This window comes from Schistosoma mansoni, chromosome 3 (assembly GCF_000237925.1).
Source record: "Schistosoma mansoni strain Puerto Rico chromosome 3, complete genome".
Lineage (NCBI taxonomy): Eukaryota > Metazoa > Platyhelminthes > Trematoda > Strigeidida > Schistosomatidae > Schistosoma > Schistosoma mansoni.
The window spans coordinates 14,023,425-14,046,620 of NC_031497.1; the positions used below are offsets into that span (position 1 = coordinate 14,023,425).

Here is a 23,196-nt window from a genome sequence, read left to right on the forward strand (position 1 = left end):
TTATGAATAGTAATTATTACACAGGACTTGGTTTGAGATATAAACTTATCGAAAAAGTAAGGTTGTAAATACGAAATTTTTCTCTAAACCAAATGAATAGTTTGTTACTCCACTCTACTTTGCCATTAAATAGTACACTAACTAAGTAACACGGTAAACCAGCAATTATTTATTAGTTTATATACGTCGTTGATGACTTGTTGTCCAATTATTTATGATGTATCTTGCTCTTATTTGTTCGTTTGGTGTTTTAAGTAGCAAATCAACTAGATCAGTTCTTTGCAGTAGTATGTTCGACAGAATTTGTCTCTAAGGTGCTAGCTGTGTTTTTTCATGACTAGGCTAGTAATTGGTTTTTCGAGTTATAATATCATTATTTTGTTCCCAGCCTATTATGTAGTCTCCCTTATTCCCTGCACTTTCTGGCTTGTTTGTGTATAATTGATACTTTTTGTTTTATAGTGTAATGTTGTGCGGTATATGTGGATATAATTCGTTTTTTTAATATAAATGTAGTAGGAGCTGATTGCTCCTGAACTCATGACAGGGCATGGAGAGAAGCTTGCGAAAAGCAGATCGAAAGGAGCTTAGCTTTTGACTAACGATCAATTGTGGTGATCGGGCTTGTAATTGGCATATCAAACACATTAAGGTATAGAATAAATAATAGACTAAAATAGAATCAGAATTCTGATCAGTGACTTGGCACGTAATATTTGTCAACGGCCACAAGATAACTGTGACCATTTCTGACTCATTGACCTCAAAGTCAGTTTACGTCTACTTCATCATTCTTAAAAAATTCCTGTCATGGTTTTGTTGGTGTTATATCGATTGCCGGGTTGGGTTGACCTAGCTATCATAGGAAACAGATCTTGAATATTTATGCTTCTCATAGCACTGGCAGAATATTGTTAGTAGCAGCAACTTTAGTGAGCTAATAGTCTTTTAACCATTCGAATCAGTGAGTCAAACAACTTCCTCTTATAACCTGTGTTAATGTTTTGATATTTTGATGAAAATTAGTATGCCTATTACCGATCAAATTAAGGGACATTAATAGTATTTGTTGGTTGAATTCGTTCTAACTAGAAGACGCACTTCGTCACAGTGATGGCTAAGGTGTTCCCAATGCATATGTGTATTGTAATAGTTTGTCCCACTAAACGAGAGCTTCTTGAAGCTTTAACCTATTGGCTAAGACACTCGACTTTTGTGTACTAAGTCCCAGGTCCAATCGTCTCTGAATAGTATCATTAACCCTGACACTTACAGTGTGGTTCGTACATAAGTACTTCATGAATAAATTAATTAAAAGTTTTCTCAATATTAACTTGGAGCTCACATTAGTTACTTCGAATCGAATAAACTCTTATCGTTAAGTATTTAAGTGATATCGATAGCAATATAAAGTTTCATACTCTATGACAGCTACTTTCTTAATGTACATGTATCCATGACTAAATTCACTATTGAAATCCAGGTAGAATGTTATTACCCATTTGAGAATAAAAGAGTTGTTTTAATGTGCATGATTCGACATTGCAGTTTATTCACAAATTTCACATGTATCTCATTGAATTTGAATGTAACATCAAACGATAATGTGAATTTTTTGTCTTGACTTTGTTGAAGATATTCTGTCTTTTTTTTCATGTACTTGGTTGGAGCATTGCATCTACTTCTTCAGCAGTTGATGAGAGAACAAACTCATACTGTTCCTAAATTTAAGAAAAACCACGAAGTATTGCTATCAAATAAAAGTCCCTAGTCATACTTAAATAGTAAAATAATTGTTCTCCATACGAGCAAGTTAGCACACTTATGTGTTTGTCCCACACAACATTCAGGTTATATAATTCAAACCAAATCATAGAATATTTCATTCATAATATAGAGGCGCTTTAGTTTAAATCAAGTTGCGATCTGTCTTCCAATCTGCCATGTCATATGAATGCCTGTAACAACTTTCTTCACCTTGTATATTAAATCTGGCACCTGTTCGGGCAGTTAAATTTCGTAATATCAATCAGTCGTGGAAATTGAAGAATTCCTATATCAAAATATAATCTATCTTAGGGCTTGTCATCAACTATAAGTAAGATTTCCAATGTGCATAACTTGAAAAAGGTAATGAAATGTCTACATTAACATGGAAATCATGACTAAAAGGTACGGGTAGGTGGTTGCAACGCACAGTGGCCCTAAGGTTCCGATAAAAAAAATCAGACCATGGACTGTTAACCGTCTCGGTTGTTCCATGTCGTAAGGACAAGTTATCTCGCCTTCACATAAGTATATTTCTCAACATCGGTTGTACATCACAGAACATATCGTAAGAGTTTTAAGTGGATAAGCACACAGTTGTGCTAGTTCATTCAAGAGAATTGTCATGATCTGAGAAAGTATATTGCTCATTAACTCGATATGATTAACTGTCCCAGGTAGGTTTCTTCTGAGATACTCGTTTCAAAACAATAAAAACAGCCATATAGTTTTCTGTGCATAATTTCCACGTATCCTAAGTTCACTATGTTGAATGGACTCTGTTGATGTTAAGTGGTTGAGTACAGTTCGATTCTTGACTAGTAGACTGACGATAGAACTAGCTCATCACCTTAAACTGTGTACGTCTGTTAAAATACAAAACTGTAACTTCAACAGAAAGGAGCTTTTCGTATTCAGAATAGCCAATAAAAATCATAAGCCTACAGATCCGTGCACACACCATTTAACTAAACCTGTATCACCTAGTTGGTAATATTATTTTTCCATATTCTTAGAATCTAAAACCTAAGAATTGGAATGAACTCATGTAGATATTATCTAATCCCTTCTCTTTTTTCTTTTACAAAAAATAGGGGACCTACCAATGTTTTAATCATATTTGGCCTTTGATCTCTTAGATGTTCCAGTGAAGCAGCTATATCGATTTCTTTTACACCCTTAGTGATACGATTTAGGACCAGATCCAACAAAATATAGGCACCTGTTCGTCCGCATCCATCACTAAGAATAAAATTAATAGAAATTACATCTGTGAGCCAGTAGGGAGTTGTAAATTTATTTTCTTACGAACTTATTTAATCATGAATGAAGCTTAACTCTCATAAGTGGAATCCTAGACAAACAATCTGCGTCTTGTCATTCATCACCATAATGAACAATAAGGTCTGAAATGGAAAGAGGTGGCTCAACAATCAATTTGCTCGACTTTCATTCATCATTTTACTAGACCGAATCCCTTGCCGCTTCGTTTAGGCAGCTGGGTGGCATCGCTACACCTCATACTTGAATTGTGGCTTAAAACCAAATATACTAAATTGTGCCTGATAACCGAGTTGGATTGAATGAAAGAAACTTCTCAGTTGTTAGTCTCGAAGCTTCAAAAGCAACACAGTGATAAGAAACTGTATGCTATTTGATTGGAATTAGTCCAAATAGTCAATCCATTTATTCTTCACATTTGACTATCGAACCTGTTTATTTCCTTTTCTCTATTTATGTTGATTTTCTCGTTATTCTTATACCTCCCTTTTATTTTGTTCCATCTTTTCTCCTACGTTGTAAAAGACTTTTAGTCAATGTACTAAATTACTTCATGTAACTGAATTCAGAAAACAGTTATTCACAATTAATCTTAGTAAGATATGAAACTAAATTACGGTAATAACTTTGTTATGATGGAAAGTCTCAGAGGTCTGATCTGATACACACCGTGCTACGCGCAGCCAACCACTGAATTAGAATATAAGACTGAAAGGAAGTCTATTGGGCTACCAAGTACATGTATAAATACTCATTTATATATAAATGTACATTTCTACCCCCCTAAAAAATCAATGTATTCTTTAGCTAATGGTATGCATTTGTCTCTTCAATATCTAATCGACATCAAATGACCTCATTTGGCTAATTCTGATTGACCTGTTATATCATACTCTAAATAACCTGATTTTAAATTTGATATTCACTCATTTAGTGCACTAATTCCCCATTTTATTACATATTTGTAACGTTTACTGTATGGAATTTTCTTTATTCATTCTATCAAGCTAATTTTTTTTAGTCCCTTTCAGTATTATATTTCGTCTTACTGAGTATTTACCATTATATTTTTAGTCTACTAACTGAACGAGAATTTTATCAGATAACTGATATTACAAAACGCGTTTGTTACTTCAGGTATACGTGGTTTTCGACTTCCAACTTACATAACTACAATACTTGGTTTATTAACACGTCAGCTCATGAATATAAATTCATCTTAAACATTTCAGTAAACATTAGAACAAAATCTATGATCATTAGCATGTAATATCATAGATTTTATTGTTCACTGCTATTTTTTATGAGGTAAAGAGAAACTGCCAGTAGAATTCTTCATAACTAAAAAGATTTGGTGAAAGATTTTTACTCACCAGCAGTGAACCACAATAGGGCTCATTATTCCCCGGAATGAACGATTGACCTTCCTGGAGTTTTAAAGAAACAGATAAACAATTAGATTTTCTTTTAAAGGTCAGTAAGTAACAGTCTCTAAGTTGTTCACTTAAATACAAAAGTTTTACCCATAGAAATATACAAGTGTATAGGACTAGTGGCTTATAATTGCGTTGATTGAAAGTATCATACTCAATAATTATGTTACCTGGGAGCTGATATGATGGAATTATTTTATTCACAGATTACCCAAATCATCTAAAGTTTCTTGTTATTTCATAAATTTGAAAAATTGTCTTAACGTACTTTCCGAGGAAAATTTACTCCCTTATTGATTTCGAACCGACTACCTTTATATCTTTTGCGGGTTCATTAACGTTGAACGATTGAACTACGTCACAGTAATAATATACATTACTCAGATTTAACAAATCTATCCTATGTGTGGCTTCTGATGATGACTTAAATCTTTAGATACCTACATATAAATTTAACGATGACTAACACCCACAAGAACTAAATGTCGAATATCTTCCTCATTGATCACTACCCTTGTTGGTACTTTATGTTTGGATAAAAGTTGTGTTCTATCTTCATTCCTGCTACAGTTTTGCACATAATCGTTTCCTAATGGAAAAGCAATCATACCTCTACAAACGCTTTTTGATGTAAATAATATCACTTAATACAATCAAACTTACCGTCTGAATTCCAACATAGGCTTACTATTTTCCATCAGATTCTCATCTTTCCATGTAAGATAATGAAACTGGGTAACGGTACGTGTTTCATTTGTCACAATGCTTTTAAGATAAAATGAACGAATAATGTAATTATCGCTCCAACTGTGTTCGGAAACCAGGTGTACCTGTCGAAAGATAGAAATTCTCGTGATTAGTAACGACTGTATCATATCCGAAACTCCATAGTTCTGTGTTTCTTATGACAAAGTATTACGTTTAGTTTCATTTCACTGGCTTATAATTTCCAACAAAACTAAGGGGGAAGAATTTGACTATAAATGTAAAATGTTCGATGAAGACGTGACTACAACTACATAAATGAGAAAAATCTAAAAACCAAAAAGTTATGCTTAAAACTATTATACGTTAACATAGTAACATGCTTATTACAAGTAGTCTGTTTGTTTCAGTGTGAAAGTATTTGGTTCGCCTATCCAGATTGCATCAACATACAAGAATAACTATATCGATCAAATATGAATAGTGGAATTCCTCCTATGTTTTTGAAATAGTCTCTTTCATAAAACACATTAGATGTTTAGTTTAAATTCGTGCTTAAACAAGATATTTAAGTCCCTCTAGATGCTAGTAATAAGTCTAAACAGACACTCAATTTTATACTTTATTAAGTGGATTAAAAATCCATATTCAAAGCGTTTTTTATATTTCCTTTCCAAAATGATTTGATTAAGTATTCATCGTTAAGGAAAAGGTTGATTCACCAGGACAACATGCCGTTCATTAATCAATTTGAACACAGGACTTATCAAACAAACAAAAGGATTTTAAAAATTTAACCAAGAGTTTTAATTTACAAGTTAAAACACTGAACTAATAAGGTAAATCCTATATGAAATTCCATCATACTGTCTAAATATAATGGATAAAATGAGTAGTGATTTTGGGAGACTTACTTCAAAAGAACCATAAACTTGACTACCTTCATTAGGCCAATATTTCACTGAAGCATCATTCAATTCAAACTGATCAATTTCATCCATTCTTTTTAATTCATCAGTACGTTCTAAGCAAACTATTACAACACATCCTTGTTCCCAAACCATTAACCAAAAATCTGGAACTGATTTGACTGTTGGCGTTATTGTAGCGATATAAACAGGATTTCTTGGATTAGTGTCATACTAAGTAGAAATAAAATGAAATAATTTGAGTATTTAAGTAAAATTCAATGAATTCTCAGCATTATTATTTTATAAATGTACGGGGAAAACGCCTTAGTCAACTGAATGTCTCAGTCCATTGTTATTTTAAGTTAATGTTCTGTAACTAACTTAATCTTTTATTGAGTTAATAACGACATGAAGCCTGATGTTTCTATGTGTTAATGTCTGTGAAATTACTCGTTGTGGATTATGCTTCCATTTTGTTTAAAAATCAGTGTCATCTAAAAATTTCACTGAACTGTATTGAAATTGAGTTCAGTTGTCGTAAATATTGTATTCAGTGCAATAAATATTAATTCTATTTGTGCCTTTCATCGTCATATCCTTCATGCTGTTACCTTTTGTGTATCGCACTATATTACTGAATAATTTTCAGTAACCAATGTCATTGTCAGTCATTTTTGAGCATACAGATGACAACGATTGTTGTACGATTTTTCATTGTATTTACACGAACCTGTGATATTCAATACATTTATAATTCCTCTAGTAATCACTCCTTTGATACTTAGAAAATTGATTCGTGATTGTAAAGATAAACAAAAATGATGTTAATCGACGAATGATAAGCTGCCATACGATGACTCCTCATGATACCAAATCATTGATGTAAGCCTACACTACCCCTGGATGATTTGAGGTCAAATCATAAGATCACTAGTTAGAATATATTTTTAAATGATGGAGTAACATGATAAGTTAACATATACAAGTTATTAATAGAAAAATAAACATGATCAAATGTCATAGTTGATTGAAGAAATCAGTTTTGTAAGACACTCACTATCCAGTGAATTAAGTCCTGACCATTAATAATAATTCTGACCCATAATATTAATTAAGAAATGTATCTTCTTAATTTCTTGTTTGTTCTTTGAAAACCTATTTATTCACAGCAGTCCCCATATTTTATGTACTTATTTCTCGCTTAGATTATTGGTATTCATCATTGTAGTTTCTGTGAATGATTCCCGTATAACTATTGCAGGAATCACATCTTCCTTGATTGAACGTTGACCCAGTAAAAACCTGAAATAGCTCAATAATTGGGGCTTTTGAAATAGATTTTTTATGTCATTGTTATTAACGGGACCTTATTGTAGTCGAGTCGTGTTTTGATTTCGGGATTTGACAGTTCATTCATTCGGTTTGAATCGTTGAGTAAACTTAGTAATGACTTCGGTGTTAGTTCAAAAGATTTAATGAACCTTGTGTTAAATCTTACTTGAGTTTAAATATACATCAGACTAATTGCTAGTGTATGGTTCATTAAAATTTTTAAGCTGTCTACTAAACTAATGAATTACAGTAGCCGTAACGTTTCTTGACATGGAACGTTTATTCAAAGAGGTACTTATGATATAGTTATAAATAAGAATTTAAACCGTTAGATGTCTTTTTCAGTCTTATCAGGATTTATCTGTCTAGGTGTAGAAATTCCAGTTCATATCTTACGGTGACAATTAACCCAACTAATTATTTTGGTAAAATAATATTCTGCAGCAAATACACTTTGTATATAATAATATGCCCACGTGTTAGTACACTTGATTTACAGATTTTATTGTATGTGAAAATAATGGATGAGTTTAAATGTTGGTTCTAGAAAGAAATAACAGTACAACTTACAGAATAAAAATAATTCACTCTTTAGTTCTTTCTTCTATTTCTAGCTTACATTACCCTTCTGAAAATTGTCTATTTTATATGTTCCCAGTGAATCTCATTATCAAATATTGTCATTTGAATAATCAAAAGTATGAAAATTACAGTAATATTATGTATGCTTACCAGTAAACTTGCATTAATGTAATCGTTATCGCCAGATCGAAGTTTAACTCGAGATTGATCATCTAAAAACACATTAAAAGTATATGTGGTCAAAAGTTACGGTGTCCAGAAATATCATTTTTAAATCTTGAAAGTTTTCTATTGATACCAGTTAAGAGACTACCATAATCCAGGTAATATGACCAAACAAGTGTTAAAAATGATGAATGCCATGTAATGTAACCCAAAAAAACTTAAATCGAAAGTGCCTGTTCTTTTGACTTAACAGCAGAGACTCAGTTTTGCTATGCTCATTAGGAAATCGTAAAGTCTTGAATTGTTTGTATAATCCCGAAAATCGAGAACTGGTCTGAGAGAGATGACTAGATATCAATTTTGACTGAATAAAAAAACCTATTGTTGTGGAAGAGAAATGCCTAGAAATTAACATTCATTAAATACTTGGTAAATACATAGTTTTAGAACTTACAGTACAGTTAAATCAGAAACGTACATGGTATTGGTGCACATCCTCGATTTTTAGACTGATTTTTTGGATTTTTACCTTCTTCATACAAAATACTTTCCTCAGACACATACTTATCAATTGAATTCCAATCTTCTGTGAGTTGATTTCTATCTTGCAAATGTTTTTCCATATATGACTACATAAAAGTAAAGAAAACTGTTTGATAATGCAAATTTCAAATTAACGTTTCTTACCAAGTCAGACTTAGGGCTACGGATATCACCAATAAATGATGAAGAGTCTCAAACTATTAGACCTTGAAAGATTCGGTTATGTGTTTACACATAATTAATTTTACCATCACTTTAGAGTGTTGTTATAATTGTCTTCAGTGATGGAACGTTTCACTTATATTTTATCTTTATCTTACTCTTGAGTCCATAATAGATCCTTAAGAATGCATATCATGCATAAAAACAGCAATAATGCAAATGGACATGCAGTAAAGCATTCTGTTTAAGCTCCCTAATTTCAGAACATGGAATGACAACAAAGTAAATGGTCAAAAAGCCAAGTTAATATGATATATGATGACCGAGAAATGACAAGTTTTCAAAGCATCTAAACTACGGACCATGTTTACACTAATTGAAACAAAGCTTTTATAATCTTTCTTAATAATGTAAGCGTTATGATCAGTAAACATCTTTCTCAGTCGAAAAAATGGTTTGATGTTGTCACTCGATCACTGAATCCGGCAATCGAACTAAGTACACTGCCCATTATCATGGAAAATTCTGCCTCATTATGGTAGCAACTACTTCAGAAACCATTATATATATATATATATATATATATATATATATACCCCTTTGAAAAACAATTCATTTCCTAGCCGATGTTGTGCACTTGTCCTTCAGATTACTTTTGATCGCCATAGATGGACCTTCTCATTTGGCTACTTCTGATTGGCTCACCATATCATATATGGTTAAACAATATTTGCTTTCGGCAATTTTTTTAACTGGATATGGCGGTAACTTCCCCAACAGATTTACTGTGATTCGCGAAAAACGAAACATCATAGAGCACATGTAAAATATTTTGTATCTTATTTTCCCACATCAAATTAATATAAGGGTGAATGTACTAGCCTTTTTAATAATATAATCATAGATACTAAACTGAATAACCTTAAGTATTATAACAAGATAAAAAAAACAATTTGGCAAAAAAACGTTTTTCAGTTTTGAAACATTTAGTAAGTATGAGACGAAAAAACAGATAAGTAATATAATGAACTTACTAAAATTACATGTCCAGTTGGAACATCAATACTACATGGGATTGGTTCACTTGACCTGATTAATTTAAATTCAACAAAGGAATATACTATTTTTAATTTTATGTACTAATTTACAGAAAGAAAAACTATTTTTTTTATTTTTCAAATAGTGAAATTGATTTATACCCATTGGGTAATATTATCGATCAATTTCAATTAAAGATAAGAATTCATCCGATTTATCTTATATTTATTAAGTGTAATATCTTCACAAAAATTAATTGTAACATTTATTACAAGCTGATTAGAGTAATAGATAAGTTGAAGTAAAACACACAAGACCCTAACAAAGAATCTTTGTTTGTAAGAATAATTGAATCTGAAAGATCCCCACAGTGAATAATTGTTTTCTACTGACCTAAAACTCCATCAAAATTTGTTACAAAAACCAGTATATATATATATATATATACATCAGCGGTAGTGGCCAAGTTGAAACTGAAGCTGAAGAAGCACTGCACAAATGAACAAACAGCACTACAAAAGTTCAATACAGCTTTCCTTCGAAGTACTAAAAAGTTCAGCGAATTCAAGGTAGCTTTAAGTAATAAGTCACAAGTGTTACAGGACCCATTAGATGAGGAAACCACTATGAAGAACAACCAGAAAAGGATCAAAGAAGCACTAACTTCAATGTGCCACGAGGTGCTGTACCTCAGAGGAAACACTACCATGATGAATGGATGTCTGTAAACAGCCTGAACAGAATTCGAAAAAGAGAGCACAAGAAGACATAAATCACCAGCAGCCAAACAAGAGAAAAGAAAGCAAAGACACAAGCCAAATGCACCGAAGCAAACAAGCGAGTGAAGAAGCGCACTGAGACTGATAAGCGGAAATATATGGAAGACTCAATGATTACACAGGAAAAGCTCTAAGAGAAGGAAATATGAAACAACCATATAATACAATCAAGAAACTAGCAGGGAAACATGGTAAACAAGAGCGACCCGTCTGGAACAACGAAGGTGAACCCTTCACTGAGATTCAAGATGAGCAGAACATGTGGCAGAGCTCTTGAGTAGACCAGCCCTCATGAACAAAGCGCATAACAAAACCACTCCAACGGGCCTCCCTATAGTTAGGATCCCACTGACATTGCGGTGTACTCGATGCTTTACGATTTATGTATATACCTAACATTTCAAAATAACATAGGTCACTGTTTACAGATTTGTATATGTTCAAATTGTTTTAAAACCGTTCAATTCAATAAATACAACAAAACCGGTTCGTATGATTAGTAAAGAAGAGGGACACAGCATCTTTTTCTAAATTTGATTCATTTTTGCAATGAATTTAATGTCTGAGGGCATGACAACTGTGCCACAATCAGGTTTGATTGTTTGACATCTAAAATCACTTCATACAACAAGGTCGTTATACATCACCTCATTCCAATTGACGCAAACAGTGAAGATGAACTTAGTCAAAATGAAAATATTAACAGAGAATTCCAGTTCGGCAGTAATTGATTCAAACCTAAGATATAGATCAGAAGTTTCTTAAACTAAAATAAAACAGTTGTCCAGTTTTCAAATTTAAAACCATACCTAAACCACTTATTTACATCAGTGGATTAATGGATTTCGTAAAGTGGATTTATGGTTTCATAGATGCGATTTATCGTAGTAATGATGCAGAATAGATTTCTTGATAAGAGTGCTATAGTAAGTAAAAGCGATTGAAAAAGAACAGTCAGTGAATCTCGATTTAGCATTACTAGAGTAAATTTGAAAGTTTTGTATTTAAACCTAACGAAATCATAAGTAATAAAGGTTACATTACATAGCATTGCGATTATAAATGATTTCATCAAAGAGAATGACTTCTATAGTCATTTTTATTATCAATTTCTTTTACAAATCATTCCAGCAACTACCAACTTCCTGGAAATGATGGAAATTCGTTTCATTTTCAATTTGCCTTTTTCTAGCAGGAAGTACTTCATTCGTTTATTTTCCGAACGATCATTTGAGCCTCTATTTCTTGATACTTTAATCACATAACAATTAACAATATTTTTATATTTTTCCAAGAAACTATATTGTATAGTGTGGTATAGTGAATACTAATGAAAATTGTTTTATGCATTCAATACAGACAGAAAATTAAAAATGACTTGATTCAACTTTTGATTTTTTTAAAAATCCAATCACCTTAATCTTTTATAAAAGTATATCCATAATATAGACTATGCGATTATCAAATTTTGCAATTTATATGTACATAGTGAACATTTATCCATTTTTGATTTGTTTATTGTTTACACAGAAGTAGCTAACTTACTTATTTAACATGAAAACATCTGTGTATGAAAACGATACATCTTTCCCAACGCTTTGAAATGGTTCCAATGTGTTTTCATTAGTTGATGTTTGTAGTAATTCATGAGTATTACATTCATTATTTGTGGTCATACGTCTTACAACCCACATTGTATCTGTAGACAATATTAATTCACTTTCAACTGGTATATATGAGGTCCGACTATTCATAGACTCGAAAATGTTTGCTGATTTATCATTCTGTATTTCAAGTGTTTCATTTTGTTTCATTACTCATTATAACAGTTAACTTTTTTTGGAAACATCATATACGTATGTATAAGTATAGTCTAAATAAAGTGACCAATTATTTGATTATAATTTAAAAATCAATAAAATTAGTCAATATTTAGCCATATATCTTAAATCTCATAGGTTATTTTTCTATTTTTACCATTGTTTATGTGCACTGAGCACACGCGTAAATTTAAAAATACCGTTTTCTTTTAACAGATTGGTTGATTCATGTGATAGCAAATAGTTAGTGAATGTACTAATATCATTATCATAGTCAATTTAATCAGTGTATGTTTAAATTACTTTCTTCAATATTATTTTTATTATTAAACGGAAGTAATGTCATGTGTATAATTATGATAATTTTCCATAAGTACATTCACTAAAATAGTTTTTACATTCACAGTTAGTAAGTGGATATCATTAAAAAAACTAGTGTGGGATTTGATAATTTGTCTAGATATTTCCTGATTAGTTGAGTTAGTGGAGATTTAAGAAAAAGAGAAAAAAACCAATAGAACATGTGACCACATGAAGGCTTTTTAAATACTGGTGATTCAGTCAGTCAGTCACAACGTAGAACTTCGTACGTACGTACATCAGTTCGAGTTGCCATACCACATTAGCACAGAGATGCAGTTGTCGATTCAAATCCCATAGCGGTAGAAGTAGTAGGAGTATAAGCATTATGTCAAACATTAGTGTTTGAAGATGTTATTGAAGGAGTATAATCCAGTGAAATAAATTTGGAATGAGAAAAAGGATAGGGACATGAAGAATTCAGAAGATTAGAATTCGGGAGAACACAAAGAGTGGATGCACCTTAGCCATTGCAAACGATTTTGAGCCATGTCATTCAAGGTCTCTAACCATCAGTTGCTATCATCTTGGGGATCCCAACCAGGTATTCTACATCTACCAACATGGCTCAGTCCACTTGTCAGCGACTTATGGATTTATGCCACATTTTGGTCTGGCCACGCCCAAATACTGGTGATTAGATAATCTGAAGGTAATTTTGTGATGTATTCTATGTTATTTTATACATTTATGCTTGTCACAAACCTAGATAGATGAGATTTTGTAAAATCAAGAGAATACTAAAAATAATTATGAACTGTACAATAAATTTAAAACAACAAAATTACTTACCAAGATGAAACACTACTTTGTTGAGATCCAGACAGGTTATTGTTATGTGAAAGCTTTTTACGTTCTAGATGAGGTGAATCATCTGATTGACAAGATAATTTCTCATTTGATTCACTTTTAGATTTACGCTGGAATCATAAAGTTAGATGTTGAATGATCATAAAATTGTATACATTGATTGGTCAATATTTTTATCGTCATAAAAACACATGTCTATTGTATCTTTTTTTTAAAGAGTTTCCATTATTTCAATTACTACCAAGAGTATATCTATGCAATTCAAGAAACAATATCTTAAAGTCCTAATATACATAATTAACAAATTTCTGAACTTCTATAGATGGAAAACTAGTTTAACAATTAAAACTAGACAAAATTTACATGATTTATTAATCAGTAGCTTTGTAGAAAATACAATGACTTGTAATCTACAGTTTCATGATGTTAGTTCCTTTGATAAACATTTTTAATCAAAAACAACATGCATCATGAAGTGAAGTGAATTAATTTCATTCTATATGCATTAGTCCTTCCACATACCGACTAATTTGTGGGAATAAATAAGATGATTTGACAAATGTAACTGATCAATAATCAGTCCATAGAGAAAGAGACTACGATCAAACAACTGTTCTGCTGCAATCACCGCCCTTTCATACGAGTTTGAATGTACACTCCCACTTAAACTATCCCGTAAACAAGTTATCGTTCAACAACTGCCTACTTTCTAGTTTAACAGACTATATTAATGTTAGAATTCACCAACACTACACAGAATTCAGCCTTGGAATTTCGGATCTTAAGTAAACCATGATTTTTTTAAATTATCAGGCAGAAACTGAGTGATCAATATCTTCATGGGCACTTTCAGTATAGCCCAGAAATTATCCAATCATGTTAATTTTATCTTTCTCAATTTCAAGATGGTTTAAAATTCAATGAGTGATAACTTTTGATTACTAAAGAAATCCACCACGAAGGTAATTCCTGATTATTATGATAGAGGGTTCGTGTTAGTCATTTCTCAGTTGGGTAGGCTAGATGGTTCGATAAGTCTTCGGTTGATATGTTTAGTTTTATGTTTAAAATATCACTCCATCATTTAAGATCAATATAATATCTAAGTGAAATGTTCTGAAATCTGGAAACAGTGGGGAATATAGGCTGATAATTGGTTCAAAAATGATGTAAGTTAATTATCCCTTCTTTACTATTTTTTGCTGGCAATGAATGGTGATAAGATCATTCTTATAAGCAAAAAAATTGATTGGAACTGATGCTGTGAACGTTTTTCTCCATAACAAGAATATTTCAAAATGTAAGCTTTCATTAAATAGTGTTACTTAGATAGATGAGCTGCAATAATAGCTATGCAACAAATTTATGACTACTTAAAGGTTGATATCATTTAAAACTTTTTTTTTAATCATTCGGTAGGATGTTCCCAACATAGCCTTCGCTAGTGTACACAATTGGGGTGTATTTTAAAGCATAACATGCATTCCAACTATTATATGAGTTAATTTTACTTAACTTTTCAGTGAACTCTTCACGGAATTTGCAAACATCTCAGCTCTTTATTCGAAATATTTTCTCATCAAATACAGAAAAATGGACAACTTTATATTAAATTGTCATGTTTTAAACTGATTACCTTTGTTCGACAGATTTGAACTATATAAATTGCTGTAAGTATAACAACTGCAGTAAGTATGGTTGAACACAGAACTATTGTCATTGTATATTTTTCCCATTTAACTTGGCCAGTTTTTCTTAGAGTTTCACCGTCTACAGAACGATGAAGAAGCGACGGTTGGGGGGATTCAGTAGGAGCATTTGTACTGGAATGTGTATTTACTGTATTCACAGCCTTTCCGCCAAAAATAAATGGCAAAAAGTCATTGAAAGAAGAAGGAACAAACAATGTGATAATATTCATGTTTATCCTTTCAAAGGGAAATATGATAACTCAGACATTTATTAAAGTCACTATTGGATATTCAATTACTTAATAATCTTTTGTTGTTAGAGGTAGTCAGTAAGAAACTGTGGACACTGTTTCGTGTTAATCTGACTGAGTGGCTTAGTGGTAGCGTCTCAGATTCTGAAGATGGCTGTCGAGGATTCGAACCGTACATGGAACATGACGAGTGCCAACTAGCACTAAATCTAGGTCTAGAGTTTCTTGCCAATTACTTTCAACTATTCATTACCTCAACAGAGTACACACGATGTCAAGTCAATTAAACTAGTGGCCACAGTACGACTTAATTTATGGAACTCGATCAGCAATAAAGGATCAGACAAGCATGACATTGTTTCCTACTCAGTGATCAATCAGCATTAAATATTTTCAAAGACATGATGGCCTGCCAAAATGTATTGAAGAAACAAACCTTGGTGGATATCGCATGTTAATGATTCAGGTCTATCTGACACATCTTGAGACGGATTAAGATAAAAGGTCCAAATGACATGTGTACGGCTTACATGTTTATTTTTTTTTCTATTTTATATCTCTGTATTAATCCAACAACTAGCCCAAGGTCATTAAAATTATAATTAGCTGATAAAACAATATCACATTCAGTTAATAAGAATTAGCTAGAACCAAAATGCATTAAAATAATTTTGTTGTTGTTTCGCACGGTACTGATAAATTGAATATATCCATAGTGCACAGTATATTACTCTCATAATTTGTAGAGATAGACCCATTGGACTAATTTAAACCCTTGAAAAATAAAGCTAATAATAATAATATTTACGAACAACTCCCTCTCATATACTGGCAACAATTTATATCAAGTAGATTTACTCACGATTCGGAACTACGTTCTGACTACGTTATACAACTTAACTTATTTATTTATTTATTTATTTAAACACATATATATTGGTACAAAAGGGCACCAGATACATATGCGCCACACAAAATAACGAAAGTAGGAAGAGAAGGGATGAAAAGATAAGGCGGACTGAAATGTACAACCAGAAGAGCTCTTTCAGTTAAGAAAGTTAGAACCACTCTTTATGTAGAAAGTAAAAGAAGGTTACAGAAGGATCGCCACTGGCTTCTATTCTGAGCCATATCTGATAACGTCTCTAGCCACTGTGTTGCACCATCTCTCGGACCCCAGCCAGGGAGTCGTGAAGGACCAACAGAAGCTAGCCCTTTGCAGCTCTCTTTCATGCCACGACACCATGTCATACACTGACCTCCTCTCCGCTTTTTCCAACCAGTCCCAGAGTCGGCAAATAATTCACGGCGTGGAAGTCTCTGGGACGACATTCGTAAAACATGTCCAAGCCACCGAAGTCGGTGTTTCAAGATGGTGACACCAATTGAATTATCGTCTCTGCGCCCGAACACACGATGCCGAACCTCTGCATTACTAACATGGTGTTGCCACTGAATGTCAGCAATCCTTCGGAGACAACGATGATCGAACACAGAGAGACGTCTAACATCCTCAACTCGGAGAGGCCAGGTTTCACAAGCACAGAGCAAAACTGATCTCACCGACGCGTTGTAGATCCGACCTTTTACAGCCAGACTAACATCACGAAGACGCCAAAGATGGCCCAGATTGGCATAAGCCGCTCTGGCTTTCATTATACGTGCATCAATCTCATCACTCACGCCCCCACCAGCACTTATGTAGCTACCTAGATACACGAACTTCTCAACTACTTCAATCTGCACACCATCCAGGGTGAGTACAGGATTAGAATCCTGCCAGTCTTGTAGGAGTACTTTGCACTTGGAGGGTGCAAAGCACATGCTGTACCTGTGGACACTGATTGCCAACTGATTAAGTGCGGATTGCATGCCTTGGGCATTATCGCACAGTAAGACAATATCATCCGCATACTCGAGGTCGAGAAGTCGTTCTCCAGGCAACATATCCACACCGCCATTACTTACATCCATCAGAGCTGTTTCCAGGATGTCGTCGATGGCAAAGTTGAAGAGGAATGGTGAGATCGGGCAACCCTGCCTAACCCCACTGCTCGAATGGAACAAGGGAGAAAGGTGTTTGTATGCCCTCACTCTGCCTGAGGTGTTTGTATACAGGGCCTTTAAGATGTTAATGAACTTCTCAGGCACACTCTTCTTCAATAGACAATCCCAGAGAACAGTCCTGTCCAACGAATCGAAGGCAGCCCTGATATCAAGAAACACTACGATTGTTGGCCTGCGATAAGTATGACGGTGTTCTAACATTTGGCGGAGGGTGAAGATGTGATCAATGCATCCTCGACCAGAACGAAAACCAGCCTGCTCCTCACGAGTCAATCGTTCTCGGGTTTTAAACAACCTACGAAGAATGACAGAAGCCAATAGTTTGGACGCAATTGGAAGTAGACTTATACCCCGATAGTTGTTACAGGAACGACGTGAACCCTTTTTAAAGATAGGGACGACTATTGACTCATTCCATGATGTTGGAACACTTTCTTGCTCCCAAACCTTTGCAAACAACACCGTCAGTTCCTTAGCCAGAAAGTCACCACCATCTTTAAAAAGAGCCGGAGGTAAGTCATCTGGGCCCGGTGATTTGTAGCGCTTCAAGAGTTGGAGTTCCTTGCGGACTTCCGCCTCGTTTGGTGGATCAGTCGTCACCGGCCATGGGGGGCAGGACAAACTGGTTGATGTTGCAGCAGGCCAGTTGAACTGCCCTTCGAAAAATTCCGCCTAACAACATACTATCAGTTAAGTTGTATAGTGCGTCACTGCCCCCAAATGCCCTGGTACGGCCGAGAGTGGGGAGAGTCCACTCTCCCTCTCGAAATGCTCTCACATGGCCACGCGAATATATAGCCTCTGCTAGGGAAGTCCTACTCACTGTCTTCTCGTGGCGGGGGTGTTGTTTACGAAAGTGAGAGGACGAAAAGCGAATGTCCGGCTCTTTAACCGGGTTGGTGGATATGGAGGATCCACCTAGGGGAGTTGGAAAACCCTGATTCCAAACCAATAGTGCACATGGGCTCCAGTATCCTGATGGAACGAATGGCGAATGAACCAATTGTTGGTCACCGGCTACCATGGGACTGCATCTCCTCACGATGCTCCACTGCCTTGTGGATCAGACTTTTAGGTCAAAGGCTCGGGGTGTGGCCCCCTAAGAAAACCACCTGCTTCGGTTTGGGCACCCGGGCAGTATCACAGCCCACACACAAATGACATGAAATGACGCACTATACAACTTAACTGATAGTATGTTGTTTCCTAGCTGTATATTTTTGGTATTCTTAATTAATCCTTCAGATCTATGAATATCTATATTAGGCTATAATAACACATTTGGAGTTAAAAAATTTTTTACTATTCTCGACAAACTATTATCGATGACAAACAAACTATGTCACCACTTTTAAAAAATCGTCTACATACATTTGTGAATTTACAACTTACGGAATTGGTTGACTTGGTTTCACACTCCACATCGACCCTGATTTACCATTTCAAGTTTTAAGTTCGATATCGTTTCACTAATTAAAATTAGTGCTTAGCTTGTATCAGTTTGTCAATTTAACAAAACTTGTTCCTAGCATAATATGTACTACTGTAAACAAGTCCTCACTTAACACAAACAGTATTACTCATGTTTGAATAGTGTTATACTCAGTTCATATTCAATAGTAATTCATAGAGTATGAAATCAATTTTTATTGAAAAGAATAATAAGTTCAAGCTTACTCCACGGCCAAACCCAACATCTTCAATTGAATAACCATCTATTGAATTCATCTTTGTATCTGAAAAGAAAACAAATATGTAAAACTTAAAAAAATATATGCTTAAAATCCAAATATGGCTAAAACGGAAACAGTGACTGATTTATTGACTGCAAATAAATACCTAATGCGTTCCCGCCTTAAGAGTTTATTTCTCTGTTTTCGCGCACAACTTGAAATAGAAAAAGCCTCACTAAATAAGCTAATTAAATTTTTGTATGCTTTCCAGCAGTTATTTCTACTTTACATTATCTTAAAATGACGGGTAACCAATATGACTGTATGCATACTTTCAGATACAATATTTATATTAATTAACTGTCAATTTTAACCTTGAGTTGGAAATAACTTGTAGAAATAGGCTTAACTTTGCTGTTTTTATACCTTATACTTTTATTCGTTCGCTTTTTCTTCGAAAAAGTACGAGATGTTTAAGGTTCTAGTTCAAATTGTTCACTTCATTCTTCTCATACTTTACTAACATCAATAACACCAAGATGGGTACCGATGTATTTAAGGAATCCATTAACACTTTTACAAATTATATTTTCTTAATTATTTACGTTTTTTTAAATTCTGGCTTAAGCTATAAATCCGCTGATAATAACCAATGGTGATTTCAATGTTGACTACTATTTTGGGAACAGCTGTCATACTGCGATGATAAATAACCTTATAGACGGTTGGTATATAATTCCCATTTAAACATTAAAATTAAAACATGAAGTTCAGCGAAGGGATCTCTTTTCATCTTATTATAATCTTGGTTATTAGTGTTCACATTTCCTCGCGGAATTAGTACTTTAATAAAACATTTTCATATATATACGATCGTACAGCTTGATAATAAATTCGTTGAAAAGAGATCCCTTCGCTGAACTTCGTGTTTTATAGACAGCTGTTCTCTTAAATAAGTGGTTAGCGTTGTTTTATCAGACCCTAATTATTCTACTAATAGGTTCATTCATTTTCGTGTCTTGATAGAACAACGTGTATTTTCGCTTAGAATCATCCTTATTCTATGATGAAGTGGACAAAATCGTGTGAAATCTGTTTAAGAAGTATCTGTTATTTAGTTTGTAAAACTCCATAGCTCATATCACAAAAATTAAACACCTTCATATTAGTAGCGAAGTTAATAAAGTCAGAACCAAGTATTTATTTTATATGTTATTAGAACGCATCACTGTTTGGAGACCATTCATATTAGTTTAATAACGAACCATAGCCGTACAAGGGTATTTTACAAACTATAAATTATTTTTAACTACCCGATTTGATCAGTAACATACGTACAGATATATAGGTTTGTTTAAATACTCCGAAAGTTACAATTTCAATGAAGAATCTCTGATTTGGTGATAATCAAGTACATAATATTGGATCAATACATTGTTTTCTCATAAATAAAATGGTTTTAACTAATAAATACATTTCAAGTTACAAATCTATATAGATAAGACGAAGATTAAGGCCGAACAATTACTTGTTTCCAATACTATTGCCACAATGAAACTTAAATTCACTAGGCTCCATAGAAATCAGATCATCTTTTGAGACAATAGCCAGGACTTACTTGGATTTCGTTTTTTCGCTTACTTGAATGACATATTATTTTCTAAGAAACTAGAATAAATGTAGCATGTCAATGGTGATTTGTATTCAAGTAGCATCTCGCTCCGACTAAATCGCTTCTATTAGTTGGTATGAATATTTGATTCATAATCTTCAGTCACGGTGCAAACGACATATTGTACGTTTAACTCTAATCATCAACTTTTTAGTATTATTCCAAACATTATTGTGTGAAGATATTCACTTCCTTTTACAAGATCCACTGGGAAATATTACTTATTAGACAATAGTACGTAAATCAGTCACATCCATTTCATATTCCAACTAAATCTAAGTCTACATAAAATGTTAAACGGGAAATTTCTATTGATTGAGATACTGTAACCATCTCAGTGATTTAACTTTCTTTTAAAGAATGGTTATTAACTTGACAAATAAATTTCAATCTTTTTTAACGGGGCAGGAGAAAAGCGAATTTAAAAAAGGTAACCCTTTTATAAAAATCTTGTTTCTGAAGGTGCGGCTTTGATTTTAGTTAGTAAGGTGCAAATTAAGTTTAGTAAATGATAAAATATTTTACTGACTCAAGGAAAGGAACCAGTCTAATAGATGTCTACCTTAAAATTAAGTGAAATTAAATACACTAAGTTGCCAATAGACATTTCTTTACGAAATCAGTAAATTTATGTTTGTGACGTACAAAATACCATACAAAGTTAGTTAGCTAGTTAACTAGTCAGATATGTAATCTTATCAGTTGCGGATCATCAAAATCTTTAGTATCACCAACCTTTTGTAGTAGTATTAACAAAATTTTTGAAATGTCCCATATGTATTTCTAGAAATCAAATCTTTACGAGTAAGTGAAACAAGCCATTGACGAAAAATGCTAATAATCTAAATAGGTTAGCGAACAATAATCTTTATAATGCATTAATCAGCCAAATTATATTTTTCACGCTTGTTTTAATTCAGAAATAGTGTTAGATTTCCTGACATTTAGAGATGTTGATAAGCAATTTAGCATATATTCTGAAATAATTATCATTCATTGTACTGTTTATTCTCTGTTTGTTTACATTTTTCTTTCAAAACATAGTGCTCTTCATACCTATTCAATTACATCAATATTTTTTTTACAAAATATCCTATGTAAATTAATTTTATATTATCATGATGAACAGAATGAAATAATAATCATTAAAAAATATTGCTTTAGCTTACTAAGGGCATCAACAATAGTATCAGCGGAAACTCCAGCACTAGATGGAACATGGAAGTATAATACACGTCTCGATTTATCAAGGCTAAATTTGTTAAAGAAAATCGTAGAGAACAACAATGTAGAAGAAGATAGCAGAGACTAATTTTGTTTCGATTAATAGGTATTCAAAAGTTTATCATGAACCAGGATGATAAGTCCTAATATTATTCTGGTCCCTTTATAATCAGAGACCACTAACTTCAGAAATAAAACGTTTTGTGCTAAACAAAACCAGAGTAGTATAGAACAAGTTTATTCTCCGAATAAAAGTCTATTTCATACGAACATATATCAGAATTTGAACGAACAGTTTGACAGGAATTAGGGGTTAAGTAATTGAAAGGGACGATATGTAAAAATTATATTTGAAATGTTCTCAGTGAATAAAATTTATTGGATTCTAAATCTCCGCCCGATAATTAACGTGAAAACTAATTATTCCCTTAAAAAGCTCGGGACAGTTTGCCTGGTGAAACTTTGGAACTATTTGAATTTCAATCTTTAAAATTATTTCAGATATAATTCTTACAGATAACATTAGTCCATGGTGAAATCTATTTTTTAATAAAATAGAAAATTAACACAAACTAATCAATTAAATAAAGTTTGATCGTACTTTTCATTCTCCTGTAATGCTTATTTCAATATTAAGTTCTTCATTTATCTTAGAGACAAATGATGCAATCAATGAATTGTACAATCTAAAAAATATTCACTGTTTTAACTTTCAAGTAACATAGTGTAAATTATATTTGGCAATAGAAAAAAGTAACGATAATAATTAATCATAAACTACTAGTATAATAAAATGAGAATAAAACAAAATGGACACTCAGAAGAGGTTTTGTGAAGATTTCAGTATTTTTCGGTCAAGTGCTGTGGCGCGAGACTGGTAGGTCCTGGATTCGAATCTCGCGAGTGCGGGGTCGTGGATGCGCACTGTTG

General features: G+C 33.2%; 1 protein-coding gene across 2 annotated transcripts in view; it reads right to left on the bottom strand.

Annotated features, from left to right (window-relative positions):
* Positions 1–1,524: 1,524 nt before the first annotated feature.
* Positions 1,525–23,196, bottom strand: part of Smp_150220.1 (putative receptor protein tyrosine phosphatase n,(ia2)) — a gene marked incomplete at its 3' end in the record, with an annotated part of 43,879 nt that continues 22,207 nt past the window's right edge. The window contains exons 8-19 of one of the 2 annotated variants that reach the window (XM_018799326.1): positions 22,212–22,294; positions 19,375–19,433; positions 15,325–15,540; positions 13,671–13,798; positions 9,916–9,970; positions 8,655–8,805; positions 8,162–8,223; positions 6,101–6,328; positions 5,145–5,311; positions 4,422–4,475; positions 2,871–3,009; positions 1,525–1,721 (exon numbers count right to left, since the gene is read on the bottom strand). In XM_018799326.1, coding sequence (XP_018651125.1) covers positions 1,653–1,721; positions 2,871–3,009; positions 4,422–4,475; positions 5,145–5,311; positions 6,101–6,328; positions 8,162–8,223; positions 8,655–8,805; positions 9,916–9,970; positions 13,671–13,798; positions 15,325–15,540; positions 19,375–19,433; positions 22,212–22,294 — 1,411 coding nt within the window. The remainder of the gene's footprint in view (positions 1,722–2,870; positions 3,010–4,421; positions 4,476–5,144; positions 5,312–6,100; positions 6,329–8,161; positions 8,224–8,654; positions 8,806–9,915; positions 9,971–13,670; positions 13,799–15,324; positions 15,541–19,374; positions 19,434–22,211; positions 22,295–23,196) is intronic. The other variant, XM_018799325.1, reaches the window with a different exon arrangement.